At 43.9% G+C, this 17,600-nt stretch overlaps 1 protein-coding gene across 1 annotated transcript; it reads right to left on the bottom strand.

The window, feature by feature from the left end:
- Positions 1-1,421: 1,421 nt before the first annotated feature.
- On the bottom strand, positions 1,422-15,615 carry LOC118702243 (60S ribosomal protein L32-like). The gene is made up of 2 exons (XM_036407997.2): positions 15,156-15,615; positions 1,422-1,567 (listed from the first exon to the last, which is right to left on the bottom strand). Exons 1-2 carry the CDS (start codon positions 15,565-15,567, stop codon positions 1,422-1,424), a joined length of 558 nt encoding a protein of 185 aa, XP_036263890.1. The 5' UTR covers positions 15,568-15,615.
- Between the last annotated feature and the right edge of the window lie 1,985 nt (positions 15,616-17,600).

The following is a 17,600-nucleotide window of genomic DNA, read 5'->3' as shown; positions in this document are numbered from 1 at the left end:
CACCAAAAGTCTTGACAACTCTTGGTCTTGAATCTGAACTCAGGACCCGTCAGGTGATTAGAAAAGGGCACCCCTTATAGAAGGATGAATTAGAAAAGGGATCTCCTCTGGGCAGATCCATCCCCTAGTGTGCAAAACTTGATGAGTATCCCTTGCTTTGAAAGTGATTTCCTGTGGTTGGATGCAGCCTTGTGCCAAAGTACATGACTTATCAGGTGAAGTGTGAGCAAGATTGCAGTGGCCGTTCACTCTCTGTGCAGTGACCAGCCTGCCCATCAGGGGCAGCTCCAGGAAGAAAACCTGGCAATTTCTGTATTAAGTAATGTAAAGGCCTGCTTGATGTAACCTACAAATCCCAAAATGCAGTGGCTTAAATAAAAGAGAAGATTGTCTGAGAGATGCAAATCAAAACAACAATGCGGTACCATCTCACACCTGTCAGAATGGCCAACATCAATAAATCAACAAAAGACAAGTGTTGACGAGGTTGCAGAGAAAAAGGAACCCTCGTGCACTGCTGGTGGGAATGCAGACTGGTGCAACCAGTGTGGAGAACAGTATGGAGTTTCCTCAAAAAACTGAAAATGGAACTCCCATTTTATCCATAATCCCACTCCTAGGAATATATCCCAAGAAACTAGAAACACCAATCAGAAAGGATATATGCACCCCTATGTTCATAGCAGCACAATCTACAATAGCTAGAATCTGGAAACAGCCTAGGTGCCCATCAGCAGATGATTGTATCCAAAAACAATGGTACATCTACACAATGGAATACTATGCTGCCATAAAAAAGAAGGAATTATCATCATTTGCAGCAACCTGGATAGAACTAGAGAACATCATGCTGAGTGAAATAAGCCAGTCAATGAAAGAGAAATACCACATGACCTCTCTCATTTATGGATATTAAAGATTATAAACTGATGAACCAAAAGTCAGATATAAAGACAGTAAAGCAACAAGCAGACTGTCAAATTACAGCCGGGAGGGTAGGGAGATCTGGGAGAGATAAGAGATCAACTGAAGGACTTGTATACATGCATATAAGTACAACCAATGGACACAAAACTCTGGGGAGGGAGGGTATGTATGGGGGGGGGCAATGTTAAAATATGTACACAGATAATAATTTAATAAAAAAATATTTTAAAAAAAGAGAAGGTTGATCCTCTCCATGTAGTCAGTCAGGGGCCCAGCTTCCTTCCATCTTGTTACTCTGCCATGCATAGCTCAGTGGTGGCCTAAGTGCAGCCCCCAGATCAGCAGCTTCAGCATCACTTGGGACTTGTTAAAATGGCAAATTCTTGGGCTCCCAAAACAGATCTACAAGATTGGGAACTCTGGGAGTGGGCCCAGCTATCTGTGTTTCAACAAGGCTCCCAGGTAATTGGATGGACACTCAAGGTAGAGGACCACTACTCTACAGTGATGTCCTGATCTTCATGATCAAAGCGCAGGAAGCACTTTGTCCTTCTTGAATCATCCCTTCCTGTCCAAGAGGTGGCCAGGATGGAAGTCCTCTGACTGCTCAAAGACTTCAGGCCCAGAAGAAACTTGAAGTCTGGGCATGCAAATGGTTTAAGAGGGTGAGGAAGTGCACTCTAGCATAATAGATTCTGAAGACAGGCTGCCTGGATTTAAATTCTCAAGATGCCATGTTCTAGCTGTGTGTCTTTCAACAAGTAACTTCTCTCTGAGCCTCAGTCCCCTCTCCTATAATATGGAGATCACTGCTAAATTCCTCTCATGGCGTTCCCATGGGAATTCACAGGGTAATTATGTGCCTGACACACAATGAGCCTTCCAAGTATTTACTTAGTCATATTAGTTTAATGTTGATGGGAGTTTCTATTTGTTTAAGTCTTGTATTAAAGGCTTTGCCTACAATAGCATACTGAATCCTTGTGATACTCTTGTGATAGGTGTATTTTATAGAAAGATGCTCATTTTATAAAAGAGGAAACAGGCAGACCGATAAGATCATATAGCGTATATGTGATAGAAAAGGAATTCTAACTTGGGTCTGATTCACATAGCCTAAAATAGTTATGTATTAAGTAATTAATTAATTAATTTTAAAAGAGTGAAAGAGGGAAAAATTGATGTGAGGCATCTCCCACAGATCAAGGAACCAAGGTACATGCCCCTTGACCAGAAACAAATCCACACCCTTCAGTTCACAGGCCCACACTCCATCCACTGAGCCAAACCAGGTTGGGCATAGCCTAACATCTTAATCACATCTCAAGAAAACGGGATTTCTTTTGAGTCCCAATTTCAATGCCATATAGTTCCTTATGTGTACATGTCAGCCATGATATTTCAGATCTGGTTGTTGGACAAATGGTGGTAATGCAGGCCCAACCGTTTCTGGTTTGGTTCTGGGCATTCTTCAGCAACACACAGCTGCTGTCTGCTGGTATGGTGAGGCATCGTCAGCATCTTCCATCTCTGAATTGTGTCTCTTCTGTGTTCATGGATGGAGCACTTCTGTCTATTCCTCTCTGTTACATAACCATTATGGCTTGTTGCAGTTTAGGCTCTTACAAGGGTATTTCTTGGATCACATGATCTCACACATCTAGAGGAAATAATGAACAACATAAACTGATGAACAAAAACAGACCCAGAGAAGGAGAAGCAGCGGTCAGACTCTCAAACCTCATAGGGAAAGTAGGGGAAGGTGGGGGTAAGGGGAAGAGATCAACCAAAGGACTTGTGTGCATGCATGCATATGGGCCTAGCCAGTGGCTATGGACAACAGGGGGGTGGGCGAATATTTAGGGAGGGGTTTGGGGTGAGAATTGGGGGATAAGGACAATTATGTGAGAACATAATCAATAAAATAAATTAATTAATTTTAAAAACAAAACGGGATTTCTAATAGTTCCTTCTAAGAAGACTTCGCCACCTAGTGGCTAGAGGGCTAACCTGTGATAGCTTTGGATGAGGCTGGGTAGGCAAGAAAGTTCCCTTTCTGTAGCCACTGCGCGGGTGAGAGAATCCCCACAGGAAACAGGAGCACTGGCCCAGAGGCACCTCCTGAGAGAAAGGTGTCCAGAAAAAGATGCGTCGGATGCTTCACCAAGTACCTTACATCATTATATCATTGAGTCTGAATCATCCTAACAGCTCAGAAGGTGATACTGTTGCTGTCCCCATTTTAGAAATGCATAAAAAGGCTCGGAGATAGTAAACCTCAACTAGGAAGCAGCAGAACAGGATTCAAATTCAGGGATCCTCATCTGCACCAGGATCTTTATGGAGCTGGGAGACAGCGCCGCCTACTGGTAACTTGTCTGAGCTGCTTCTGGACTAGAAAGAACAAAATAAAAACTAATTACTAACACGGGCTAGGCACTCTTCTAAATGCTTTACTAACGTTTAATTTAAATTAACTTGTTTAATCCCTCTTCCTAGCAACCTTCTAAGCAGGTAATAGAGAAGGTTAATAGCTCTACCCCTCCCCATTTTTTAAATTTTACTTTTCTGTCTTTGAAAATTTTTCTTTACTGTGGAAGACTTTAAGCATACACAAAAGTAGATATAATTTTGAACAATGACAAACTCGGCCAATCTTGTTCCATCTATATTTATAACGACACCATTGTACTTACCTAGGTATTAATAATAGGAAAGTGTGAAAAGGGAAGGCCAGACATATAGGCATGTCATTTGGGCAGCTTCCCCAGGAAGCTGAAGCTTTGCACTCCCCAGAGAGCCACCAGCCTATTTATTCCCTGCAAAACTCTGGGGGAGGAGGGCTGGACAAAGGAAAGATACATGCTTGTCCAGTAAAGTTGGGATGACATAGGGAAGTTACTTGTCTGTCAGTCACACCTGGGAACAGAAATCATTGGCCAGAATGGGCGTGGCCACTGCAAGCACACAAAAATTTGGGAATACATAATCTCCTAAACAAAAGAGTCCTCTCTCTCTCTCTCTCTCTCTCTCTCTCTCTCTCTCTCTCTCTCTCTCTTTCCCTCCTCCCTCCCTCCCCCCTTGGCTCGTGGGGCTCTTTTGCTCCTCCTTCCCTGTATGGCCCACAGCCATGTGGACCCCATACACAATGGACTCCAGCAGGGAAACACAAGCTACACTAGCCTGAAGCTGGACTGGGCCCGGCTCCATCATAGGAAGGAAACTGGACAGCGGCTCTGATGTCAGCTCTGCTGAGGCCCAGCTACACTTCTATAACTAGAATAAGGGAAATGGGGCTTTGGAAACCCACGGGTGCAATTCCACAGAAACAAAGCTTTCTACTATATCTAGTCCTCCTATGGGGGCCTCCAGAAATGCTTTTTCCCACAGCACCCCAAGAACCCATTTCCACAGCAAATTGGGGAGGCAAGCCCCTCTCCTTCCTGTAACACTAACAATCCTCTCCCTGCAGTCCCCAAAAATCAGGATCATTTTCAAGCAAACTCCAGACATTGTATCAGGTTACCTATAAATGTTTTCAGTTAGGTATCTCTAAGAGTATCCCCATTTTTCCCAGCCCAGGAGGCTCAGTGATTGATCGTCGACCTATGAACCAGGTCACAATTTGATTCCTGATCAGGGAACCTGCCTGGGTTTCGGGCTCAATCCCCAGTGGGGGGCATGCAGGAGGCAGCCGATCCAGGATTCTAATCATTGATGTTTCTATCTCTCTCTCTCTCCCTTCCTCTCTGAAATCAATTAAAAAAAGAAAAAAATTTTTAAATATATTTTTATTGGTTTCAGAGAAGAATAGTGAGGGAAAGATAGAAACATCAATGATGAGAGAGGAGAAACCAAGATGGCGGCATAGGGTAGACACCTGAATGCAACCTACCACAACAAATTTGAATTTATAACTGAAAAACAGGGGGAAACATCACCCTGAAGCACCAGGTGGCTGGCTGAGAGGAGGCTCTACCATCTGGGAAGGAGAGAGAAGGCACGCTGAACCTCAGGAACTGTGAAGGTGCGGAGAACTGTTTGCGAGAAAAGGCGGCCGCCTGACTTCACTGCTGGCTTGCTTGTGGAGCACAGAGAGAGTGGGCTGGGCTGAGTTCGCTGCTGGATTACTCCCTGCGCGTGGAGAGGGCGGACAGTTAATGTGCGGCTAGCTTTCTTGTTTGGAAGGAAAATAGAACTACCCTATTGCTCTGATAGATGGTCCCAGACAGGGAGAGGCCAGACTGTCAGGCAATGGGCAGAGATCTCTCAGAGGTGTGTTAAGCCAGCAGCCATTACTGCAGGACTCAGAAACCAGGCCCTTATAGGGAGGGGCTGAATAAAGCTTGTCTGTACCACCCCGAGACTCTGCCCTATCCAAGCTGAGCACAGAAGCCCTTCCAGCAGCTAGCTTTCTCATTCGCAGCAAACAGGGCTCTCCTATACCAAAGAGGTGCGCATGCCTGCAATCTTGCGGGATTCACCAAAGCTTGGCTGTGCCACCCCGAGACTCCACCCCATCCAAGCGGAATACAGAAACCCTCCTAGCTGAGACACTTTTGATCCTCATAGCTAATTGGCTTGGAGATCAACGCTTCCCAGTGATACCAACAACAAGCAAGGCTTAACAACAAGACTGCACACACAGCCCACAAAGGGCTACACCAAGACTGTCCACCTCAGGTAACTGGGAGGCTGACTCACTGAACCATATAGGACACCTTAGCACACAAAGCCACCCTACCAACTCAGGGAAGCTGTGAAAATGCCGAGACAAGGAAACAGATCACAAACAAAAGAACTGGAGGACAAGAAGCAACTGGATATAGAGTTCAAAACCACGCTTATAAGGTTTTTCAAGAATTTCCTAGAAAAGGCTGAAAAAATAAATGAGACCTATGAGGATATGAAAAGGGATCAACTAGAAATAAAGAATACATTGTCTGAACTAAAAAATATTATACAGAGTCCTAAAAACAGAATGGAAGATCGCAAGAATCAAGTAAAAGATTTGGAACACAAAGAGCCAGAAGACACTCCTCTGCAGAAGCTAGAAGGCAAGAGAATCTAGAAAACTGAAGATAATGTAAGAAACCTCTGGGACAATTTCAAACAAACCAACATCAGAATTATGGGGGGTCCCAGAAAAGGAGAAAGAGCAAGATACTGAAAGAATACTGGAAGAAATAGTGACAGAAAACTTCCCCCACCTGGTGAAAGAATTAGACTTACAAGTCCAGGAAGTGCACAAAACTCCAAACAAAAGGAACCCAAAGAGGACCACACCAAGACATATCATAATTAAAATTTCAAGAGCAAAAGACAAAGAGAGAATATTAAAAGCAGCAAGAGCAAAGTAGGTAGTTACCTATAAAGGAGCACCCATATGATTGTCAGCTGATTTCTCAACAAAACCATGCAGGCCAGACGGGAATGGCAGGAAATATTCAAGGTGATGAATAACAAGAACCTACAGCCAAAAATACTCTACCCAGCAAAGCTATCACTCAGAATTGAAGGCCAGATAAAGAGCTTTACAAATTAAAAAAAAGCTAAAGGAGTTCATCACCGCCAAACCAGAATTATATGAATTGCTGAAGGGGGTTCTTTAGGAAGAGGAAGAAGATATAGCTAAAAATTATGAACAACAAATATGTAACTATCAACAAGTGAAACTAAAAGCCAAGGGAATTAAAAAACCTGATGAACAATATTAACTAGTGAATATAATAGAATCAGAGGTATGGAAGGGGAGTGGACTGATGATTCTCAGGGAAAATGGAAGTGGGGGTGTGGGAAGAGCCTGAACAAAAACTATGCACCTATGGATGAGGACAATGGGGGGTGGGGAAAGAGCAGAGGGGTGGGAACCTGGTGGAGGGTAGCAATGGAGGGGAGAAAATGAGGAACATTTGTAATAATATGAACAATAAAGATTTATTTAAAAAAAACATTTAGGGTTGTTATTGAGAGGTATAATTCTGTATAGCTAGGTTTCTCTCTCTGTTTCTTCTCAGCAATCTCTTACAGCATTTTATTTTATTTTTTTTAATCTCAAGAGAATCTATTTTAAGTAAAATAATGTTAAATGCAACAAATTATTCAAGAAAAACTATCTTAATATAATATCACATGCAATAAACATTAATATTTCAAGAAAATAGTATTTTAAGTATAATAACATGAGGACATTTGTAATAATATGAACAATAAAGATTTATTTTAAAAAATGATAAGAGATAATTATTGACGGGTTGCCTCCTGCACGCCCCCTACTGGGGATAGAGCCTGCAACCCAGGCATGTGCAACCCTTTCAGCCCACAGGTAGACACTCTATCCATTGAGCCAAACCAGCCAGGGCAATAAAAAAAAAATCTTTTTTAAAAAAGATTAAGGCTATTGCCATAGGTGTTATCTTAAAAAAACAAAAACAAACAAACAAAAAACTGTACCAAAGTCCTTGCTATCAGAATGTCAACATGAAGAGATTCCCACCTATGCCTCAGGCTTCCCCACCTCACACCTTGCACCTGTTATGCCTGGGTGGATGACCTTGTGTGAGCCACTCCTCGGTTCCGCCCCAGGCCCTCCTTTGTAAAACAAAGGTGATGGATAAGAAGTCTCTACTGGGTGGTGGGGTAGGGGTGGGGAGTGGGGAGGGGGGGTGTCTATGATTAAAGTCCTACTTTAAAGAGCCTAATGCTGGACAGTATGGCACAGGCTTTGGATTCAGACACACCTGAGTTCAAGCCCTAGGTCTGCCAGTTGTTGGTTGGGTGGTCCTGGGAAAATAACTGAGCCTTAGTTTCCTCATCCACAAAATGGGAATTAAATAACGAAATGCCTCTTAAGTGCCTGACACAGAATAATGCTGCAATGAACATAGGGCCACATACTGGTATATCTTTGTAACTGTTTTCACATTTTTTCAGGTAGATACCCAAGTTGGAATTGTTCTAGTCTTAACTTTTTTAGGAACCTCCATGCTGTTTTCTATAGTGGCTCTACCATTTTACCAATTCCACCAGCAATGCACAAGGGTTCCCTTTTCTCTACACCCTCTCTAACACTTTTGATTTCCATATATACAGTGGAATACTATTCAGTCATTTAAAATAATAAAATATTGCAACAACCTGGATGTATCTTGAGAATATCATGCTAAATGAAATAGGTCAAATGGAAAAGGACAAGAACTGTATGACCTAAATGAAATAGGTCAAATGGAAAAGGACAAGAACTGTATGATTTCACTAATGTGTTGGATATAAACCAGAAAGCAACAAGCAAACAAAGCAAACAACCAAACTCATAGACACAGACAACAATATAGTGGCCCAGGGGGAAGAAGTTGAGGATAAGTTAAAGAGGCTAAAAAGGCCGGGACCGGTTTGGCTCAGTGGATAGTGCGTCGGCCTGCGGACTGAAAGGTCCCGGGTTCGATTTCGGGCAAGAGCATGTACCTTGGTTGCGGGCACATCCCCAGTAGGGGGTGTGCAAGAGGCAGCTGATTGATGATTCTCTCTCATTGATGTTTCCAACTCTCTATCCCTCTCTCTTCTTCTCTGTAAAAAATCAATAAAATATATTAAAATAAATAAATAGGCTAAAAAGGGTCATATGAAGGAGACTACACTTTTAGAGATGAGCACACATCACACAATTGTACATCTGAAACTTATATAATGTTATTAACCAATGTTATATTCAATTTAATTTTCTAAGTTTAAAAGACAAAACAGCCCAGCTGGCATGGCTCATTGGTTGACTGACCTATGAACCAAGAGGTCAGGGTAAGATTCTCAGTCAGGGCATATGCCTGTGTTTTGGGCTCCATCCCCAGTAGGAGGCAGCCAATCAATGATTCTCTCTCATCATTGATGTTTCTCTCTCTCCCTTTCTCTTCTCTCTCTCTCTCTCTCTGTCTCTTCTCTCTCTCTCTCTCTCTCTCTCTCTCTCTCTCTCTCTCTCTCTCTCCCCCTTCCTCTCTGAAGTCAATAAAAAAAAATTAAAAATAAAAAGCAAAACAATTGCCCTAGCTGGTTTGGCTCAGTGGAATAGAGTGTTGGCCTGCGGACGAAAGTTCCCAGGTTTAATTCTGACCAAGGGCACATAACCAGATTGTGCAGAAAGCAGCCAATCAGTGATACTCCCTTATCACTGATGTTTCTATCTCTCTCTCCCTTCCCCTTCCTCTCTGAAATCAATAAAGAAAGTATATTTTTAAAAAGTAAAATCAATAAAAGTTTAGAAAAAAATATAGGAGCATATCAAGGGAGGAAAAGTATTCCTAAATATGATACAAAAAATGCACTATCTATAATAAAAAATATGAAGGAGACTAGACTTTTAGAGATGAGCACACATCATACAATTGTACATCTGAAACTTATATAATGTTATTAACCAATGTTACATTCAATGATAGTTCATTAGAAGACACCAAAAAAGGAGTAAAAAGGCAAGCCAGAGTGGAAAACATATTCACAATAACAAGCAAAGAGCTCATACCCAGTAAACATAAAAAATTCCTAGAAATCAGTCATAAAAAGACCAACAACCCCAAAGAAAAATGGACAAAATTTAACACAGGCATTTACAAAAGAGGAACTTTAAATGTCCAGTAAATATATTGAAAGATGCTCAGCCTTGCCAAGACTGGTTTGGCTCAGTGGATAGAGCATTGGCCTGCAGACTGAAAGGTCCCGGGTTCGATTCCGGTCAAGGGCATGTACCGTGGCACATCCCCAGTGGGGGTGTGTGCAAGAGGCAGCTGATAGATGTTTCTAACTCTCTATCTCTCTCTTCCTCTCTGTAAAAAATCAATTAAATATATTTAAAAAATAAAATAAATAAAATAAAATAAGACCAATAACTAATATTTTAAAAAAAGAAAAAAAGATGCTTAGCCTATTACTCGTTAGAAAAGGAAAACTAACACAACACAGCACAACTGCCCTCTCACAGATTAGCTGAAATTAAAAAGTCTGGAGCAAAGTTTACGAAGATGTGGAATAGAAGATCTCATAAGCTGCCAGTTCAAATGTTACTTAGTATGATCACTTTTGAAATTTGGAAGTAACTATAGTAATGCCCATTATAAAAACCCCATGACCATGACACCGTCACGCCATCACAACCAAATGCCCAAAGGCACCTGCTGAACGTCATATGATTTTTTGATGGGAACAAGTAAGTGTTGCTCTGTTCAATTCTCGTCTTCCAATGAAGGTCAATTTAAGCGCTGCTGAGAAGGAAAGGTTAGGGCAGGAAACTATTCTTATTTCCGTCCAAAACTGTCTTCAAGGTGGGCGGGGCTACGTGCATGATGCGTGGGTGGGCAGGGACTTGACCCTGGGTCCCTTGGCCCGCCAGGTCTGGATCTCCCGAGATTTCGTGTAGTGGGCCTCTAGTATAAATTAAAAGAAATTTACATCCAATAACCCACTGTTTTCTCCTGGGTGTATATTCAACAGAAGTGCATAAAAATATATCAAGAGATGTGTAGTTTAAATGTTGTGGTAGCATCATAGATATTTAGCAAAATTCTATTGGTATAATGAATCCTGTTTATTTACAAATATAAAAACTATTTTTTTTTTAAAAAGCACATTCATCTCCTTAATAAGTGTCAAATATAAATTTGCTTTTTTATCCTACACTAAGGGCATGAATTCGTGCACCTTGAAAGGAACTGTGGGCCACAAGGCTATGGTAAGCACAGGGGCAGATCTCAGCCCATCCTCCGTGCTTCCACCTGGCTCCTCCCACCTCAGTCCCCAGTCCCCTGTCTGCTGGCAGCCCTGCTCCTGCTGCTGCTGCTCCCACGCACTGACAGTGCCAGCCCCGCTCACACCTGCTGAAGGTGCAGAATGATTGGGGCTGGCCCCAGCAGTGGCTGCGAGCAGCAGCTACTGCCCTGATCACCCTTCAGGAGCTGGGGGAGGTAGAGAAGTCCTCAGAGGCAATCAGGGCCAGCAGCCACTGCTTGCACCCACTGATGGCGCTGGCAGTGGGTGCAAGTGGCAGCTCCAGTGCCAGCAGCAAGTGCAAATGCCAGGCGGGACGATAGCATGCGGAAGCAAAGAATTTTTAGTAACTACCAGAGGCTCGCCCCAGTGGCAGCAATCAGTGCTCTACCTTGGTCTGATGCCCCCCTCACCTTCTCCACCACTCCTCTGCAGCCAACACCCACCATGGTCCACGCATGCTCCCTGGTGGTCAGTGCACGTCATAGCGACCAGTTATTTGATTGTTCCAGTTGTTCTGCCTTTCGGTCTATTTGCATATTAGCTTTTTATTATATAGGATAATAGAAGACTAACATGCAAATTGTCCACTTGAGTGGTTGACTGGGAGTCCTGGAGTTCAACTGCTTGCTATGATGTACACTGAACACCAGAGGGCAGCATGGAACATGGAGGACATTGGCAACACAGCACTGGCAGCGGGCAGCTGTGGAGGCACTGCTGGCCCCAATAGGCCCCAACAAGAGTGGGACTGTGGAGAGATGATGGAGCAGGTGAGCGGGCAGTGACAGGCCAAAGCAGGTGTGAGCAGGGGTAAGCTGGGCTCTGCCCTCCCACATCAAATGCTTACACTTTGATTGCTGGCCAGGCCTAAGGACTATACCTGTGCACAAATTTGCATATCAAATGATGTAATGATTTATGTTTTCATCACTTGTGTACAAATAAGAGTTATAATAAAAATCCAACTCAAAAAGAAAAATGTTAATTTCTTATTGGTCCCAAGAAACAAATTTTGTTTAATTTCTATTTATTTACTTATGGTCACAAGAAACATATAATTTGTTGAGCAGAAACATGATAGGATGATTACTAAAAATTGTTTAAGTATAAAAATATATTGAATAAAATTCTGCAATAGAGGTGGAATAAAGTACAAGTTCAAAGAGAAAAAAGAAAATGTAAAGTTAAAAAGGTGCTTATGTCTTTTTGTAAATGGTCAATAGTGGTTCTCAGGTTTCAATGATGACACTAGATATATTTAAAACAGTGGCACACCTTTTATTTTTAAATGTCAATATTTACAATATACTAGAAATTGCAACAATTTAGACTCAAGAAAAAAAAGTTTGCCATCAACTTAAAAATATATGGAGAGACAAAATTGTTCAAAAAGATTTTATGAGCCAAAACCAGTTTGGCTCAGTGGATAGAGCGTCAGGAAATCGTTAGCCTGCGGACTGAAAGGTCCCAGGTTCGATTCCTTCAAGGGCAGGTACCTTGGTTGCAGGCACATCCCCAGTAGGGGGTGTGCAAGAGGCAGCTGATTGATGTTTCTCTCTCATTGATGTTTCTAATTCTCTATCCCTCTCTCTTCCCCTCTGTAAAAACTCAATAAAATATATATTTTTAAAAAAGATTTTATGTACTACTTAAGCAAAGAATCAAGACTACTGCTCTTTAGGCAACTGAAAAGGAACTCAGTCAAATTGTGGCCCCAAATTCAAAGCTATGATTTTTTAAATCAACTGTATTTATAAAATTTACAATATTAATGAAAACTGCCTAGAAAATAGTAAGTGAAAGTGAAACAGGTTAGTAAGCCAAGACAAGTAGAATAGGCAAACAGAAATAGATAAAGAAGTAATCTAGTAAATCCAATCTTCCCTAAACCAAGGACACTTAAGAGCAAATGATTTGTAGTTCTCCTCCACAACCAGAGGGTAAATAGATTAAATCACCTACTCGGGAAAACAAATAGCAAAAATCCAATTAGTGCCATTTGCCAATGAAATGCCAAATGAAGTTAAAAGGATAAATCTCATTTTAGCACATCAACATAAAACTGATGAATATTCTATTGAGATTCCCCTCTAAGGCCTCCCCTAAACACCTGTGGATTAAAAAAAAAAGGGGGGGGCCCACATGCTAACCTGACAAACTCAGGGAAGGCCTGCATGGTAGTCTTGCAAATTCAACCACCTAAAGCAGTGGTTGGCAAATGGCGGCTTGCAAGCCACATGTGGCTCTTTGGCCCCTTGAGTGTTCTAACGCCACTTCTTCAAAATAGACACGCCCAGGCCAAAAATCGACTTCTGAGCATGGGCCACAAAGTTTCAATCACACTGTATGTGCACAACTGCACATGGTATTTTGTGGAAGAGCCACACTCAAGAGGCCAAAGAGCCACATGTGGCTCGTGAGCTGTGGTTTGCCGATCCCAGTAGAATCAGGCCTAAATGGGCAATTGGACATCCCTCTCACAATCCAAGACTGCTGGCTTCCAACTACCCTCCTGCCTGCCTTCCTGATTGCCCCTAACCACTTCTGCCTGCCAGCCTGACCACCCCCTCACCACTCCCCTTCCAGGCTGATGGATGCCTAACTGCTCCTCTACCAGCCTGTTTGCCCCTAACTGCCCACCCCTGCAGGCCTGGTCACCACTAACTGCCCTCCCCTGAAGGCCTGGCCACCCCTCCCAAACTGCTCTCCCTGCAGGCCTGAGTCCCCCCCCCCAACTGCCTTTCCCTGCAGGCCTGCCCCTCAAAAAAAAACACAAAAAATTGCTCTCCCTGCAGGCCTGGATCCCCTATCCCCCCCCCCCACACACACACACATACTGCCTTTCCCTGAAGGCCTGGTCACCCCCAACTTCTCTCCTCTGTCAGGCTGGTCACTCCAAACTGCCCTCCACTGCAGGCTTGATTGCCCCCAACTGCCCTCCCTTGCAGGTCTGGTTCCTCCCAACTGCTGTCCCCTGCTGGCCATCATGGGGGCAGGATCTTTGACCACATAGGGGCAGCCATCTTGTGTGTTGGAGTGATGGTCAATTTGTATATTACCCTTTTATTAGCTAGGCTAGATGCCTGGTGCATGGATGGGGGCAAACTGGTTTGCCCTGAAGGGTGTTCTGGATCAGGGTGGGAGTTCCCTTGTAGTGTGGGGTGGTCTGGGCAAGAGGCCTGTGGTGGTTTGCAGGCTGGCCACACCCCCTGGTGACCCAAGGGGAGGCCTTGGTATCTGGGATTTATTTATCTTCTATAATTGAAACTTTGTAACCTTGAGCAGAGGCCTGGGGTGGTCAAGGTATGTGGAAAACTTGCCTTCCTCCATTGCCTTGGAAACCCAAGCCTCCTGCTCTCTCCACGGATGTAGCCATCTTGGTTGGGTTAATTTGCATACTTGCTCCTGATTGGCTGGTGGGCATGGCTTGTGGGTATAGCAGAGTGATTGTTAATTTGCATATTACTCTTTTATTAGATAGGATGACATATTCATGAAATGTCAGGGTAACTTGTAACCTCCTTTTTTCCCAGACCCTTAGGGCACAACCAAATGCTCTGGATGCCAGGACAGATACCACAAATTCCTTCATTGTTACTGTTACATGTTAATTGTTGGCTATTAACTCTCCTGCACCCACTTAAGTAAAAGAAGTATGTGTCTATCATTTTACTTTTTATCCAATCCTGGAGGTCCTCCCACCTTTTGCTTTCTGCTGCCTCCCTAATCTACCACCAATGGATTTCATGTAACCCACTTACATCTCCTTCTTTGATTGTAATGTAGAAAACAAGGTGAAAAACAGCCATTCTCTGAAGCATTATCCCAATCCATTGAGATTCTGCTTCCCAGCAATTGTCGACAATAAACTCAAATAAACTCAAAAATTATTTACGGTTTGAACACTTTTTACCTTAACACACCCAACCTTTAAAACCCCTCAAAACAAAGATCCAGCATGTGCTCTCTCTCTCAGGAGCACTTTCCTTCTTCCTCCTCCTCCCCCTCAGGCACACACCTGCACCTTCTAAACCACATGTGTCAAACACAGGGCCCGTGGGCCAAATCCGTCCCGCCAGGCCTTGCAATGTGGCCCGCACTGCGCTGTCATCACTGCACTCCGCTGCGTTTCCATCACAATGACAGTTTATGACTGTTCAGTAAACCATTCGGCCCACGATTTAGGCTGGATTTTAGATTTTGGCCCAGTCTCTGATTGAGATCGACACCCCTATTCTAAACTCTAAGGGACCCCACAGGAAAGCAATGGGCAGTGGAAGCTTATCCTGGGCTAAACCTTGAATCTGTCCCCAAGGCCCCCTTTTCTCTGATGTCTTAGTGAGCTAAAGCAGCCCAGCCTCGGCTCATTTCCCCAGCCCTTTCTTATTTTATTGTCCCAGCTTTATTTATTTTATTTATTTATTTATTTATTTTGCAGAATTTTATGATTTTATTAACACAAATACAATGTATACACAATCTGTCTATTTGTTTTCTTCGCTGCCTGGCATTGGGATTGGTGACTCTAATGGCCAGCTGGGCTGCTCTTTCCACAATGGCTTTGCGGTTCTTGGAGGAGACGTTGTGAGCAATCTCAGCACAGTGAGACTTATTGCACATCAGCAGCACTTCAAGCTCCTTGACGTTATGGACCAGAAACTTCCAAAAGCCACTGGGCAGCATGTGCTTTGTTTTCTTGTTGCTCCCATAACCAATGTTGGGCATCAAGATCTGGCCCTTGAATCTTCTCCGCACCCTGTTGTCAATGCCTCTGGGTTTCCGCCAGTTCCGCTTAATTTTTACATACCTGTCTGACTGGTGCCAGATGAACTTCTTGGTCCTCTTTTTGACAATCTTGGGTTTCACGAGGGGTCTGAGGGCAGCCATGGTGCCATGTAAGAGATGGCTGCCACCTCCGTAGGCAGCGCTGAGGAAGAGTTATTGTCCCAGCTTTAATTAACATGCTCTCAAAATCACCGGGACTTGTATTGTGAAATCTTTCCTGTGCGAATTTAACAACCCACACACTACCAAATGGCCCTAGGCAGACCCGCTCAGGTCCAGGTCCCCTTTCTTTTATATATATTTTTTTCTATTGATTTCAGAGAGGAAAGAAGAGGGAAAGACAGAAACAACAATGATGAGAGAGAATCATTGATTGCCTCCTACATGCCTCCAACTGGGGGGTGAGCCTGCAATCTGAGCATGTGCTCTTGACTGGAATTGAACCTAGGACCCTTCAGTCCACAGGCCAACGCTCTATCCACTGAGTCAAATCAGCTACGGCGCCAAGTCCCCTTTATGGTAACAAAAATGAAAGCAACTCCAGGGATTTTCATAATGAAAGATCAGACAGAGGCCAAAAACCAGGACTACAGGCTTTATTAGAGGAGAAGGATCTGCTGGCTATCTCACCAGGGGAGACAGCACCCAGAGCAGAGGTGAACACACCTTTTTGGCACAAAATTCTAAAAAGATCAATTTTAAATCAAAATCGCTATTAGCCGCACATCATTTTTGAAAAGTATTGTAAAATACTAATTCTGGTGAGGAGTTGGCTGAGAACCTCTGCTCCATATGATGAGGGTGGGGGGCTTCCTCTCTCCAGGGCCCCTCATCCTCTGGCTTCTTGATTGCCCCTCCTCTGCCCTGCCCTCCAATGCTGGGATTCCTAGGAGCTAGGAGCCAGGTCCATTCTTTGCTCTCTCAGGTGAGACATTTCTCAGGACTTCAAATGTCTGCCAGTAAGGACCCCCAAACCTATGTCCGCTGTCCAGATCTGTGTCATCCAACTCCAGATATAAGCTCCTTGCTGGGTCTCTACTGCTCAAACCTCAGGACAAGCTGTTTCCCACCTAGGATGTTTGCTTCCCTCTTTCATCCCAAGCCCCACCCCTCCTTGAATGAGAAACCAACTCCCCCACCTGCCAGCACTCCGTGATGGGATCATCATCAACCTTGAGTTCCTCCAAATATCCCATGCTACCCTCTGACCTCCCAAAAGGCTGTTTTCTTGGCAGGAAATGCTCTTCCTTGTGATCTTCCTCTACTCATTCTTCAGACTCACACGTGCCCTCCTCCAGGAAGCCCTCCTCCCTGCACCCATCACTCCCAGGCTGGGGCAGACACTTACTCTGAGTTCCACAGTTCCCTGTACCTCCCAGCCCAGTCCAGACCATGCTGGGCAGTCAATGGTGGCTGATCTAGGTTGTGAGTGGAGCTGTCTCGGTCTTCACTGTAACCTCATTGTCCTGCCAGGCCTGTGGCTCCCTGGCAGCAACACTGGATGTGAGAAGCTGAGGCCCAGACGCCCTGAGACCATCTGCACTTGGAACAAATGGGCCCCTCCGCATCCTTGTTCTGTAGGTCCCCAGGCAACCACTCCTTATTCTGGAAGTTGGAGCAGGTTGAAAGAAAACATGCAATTAAATGCAGGAAGAATTTACTTCAGATTTAGAGATAACAGTGCATAAAGGGGAATGTGACTTCGAAGAAGCACAGCCAGTGCCCTCCTGAACTTGGGTGGGGCTTTTTGTCAGCTCTCTAAAAGTGGGGCTCACTTTGTAGAAATACAGAAAATAACCGAACCCGGCTGGTTCTGGCAGCAAAACTGAGAACATTAGCAGCCTTAGTTCCTCGGGATGGAGGGACGAGGGTGAGGGCCAAAACTGCAGGTCCAGGGAGTAAGGAAGGCGTGGAAGGGAGAAAGTGATTCTTTCTCTGTAGACTTTGACATTGTTAATGAGCTCATAATCATGTACTCCTTGTGTAATTGAATCTCTTTGGGAAAGTATTATGGAGATAATAACACTGACTTCAGGCTGTTTGAGGTGTGGGTGCCACCCTTGGCATGGAACACGCATCCAAAACACGCCTGCAGCAAGCGGTAGCTGGCTCACATCAATTATCTGCCAATATCG

Source organism: Pipistrellus kuhlii, unplaced genomic scaffold (genome assembly GCF_014108245.1).
Source record: "Pipistrellus kuhlii isolate mPipKuh1 unplaced genomic scaffold, mPipKuh1.p scaffold_m20_p_38, whole genome shotgun sequence".
In the NCBI taxonomy this organism is placed as follows: Eukaryota; Metazoa; Chordata; class Mammalia; order Chiroptera; family Vespertilionidae; genus Pipistrellus; species Pipistrellus kuhlii.
The sequence above is the reverse complement of the archived record's forward strand: the minus strand, read 5'-3'. Positions and strand labels throughout refer to the sequence as shown.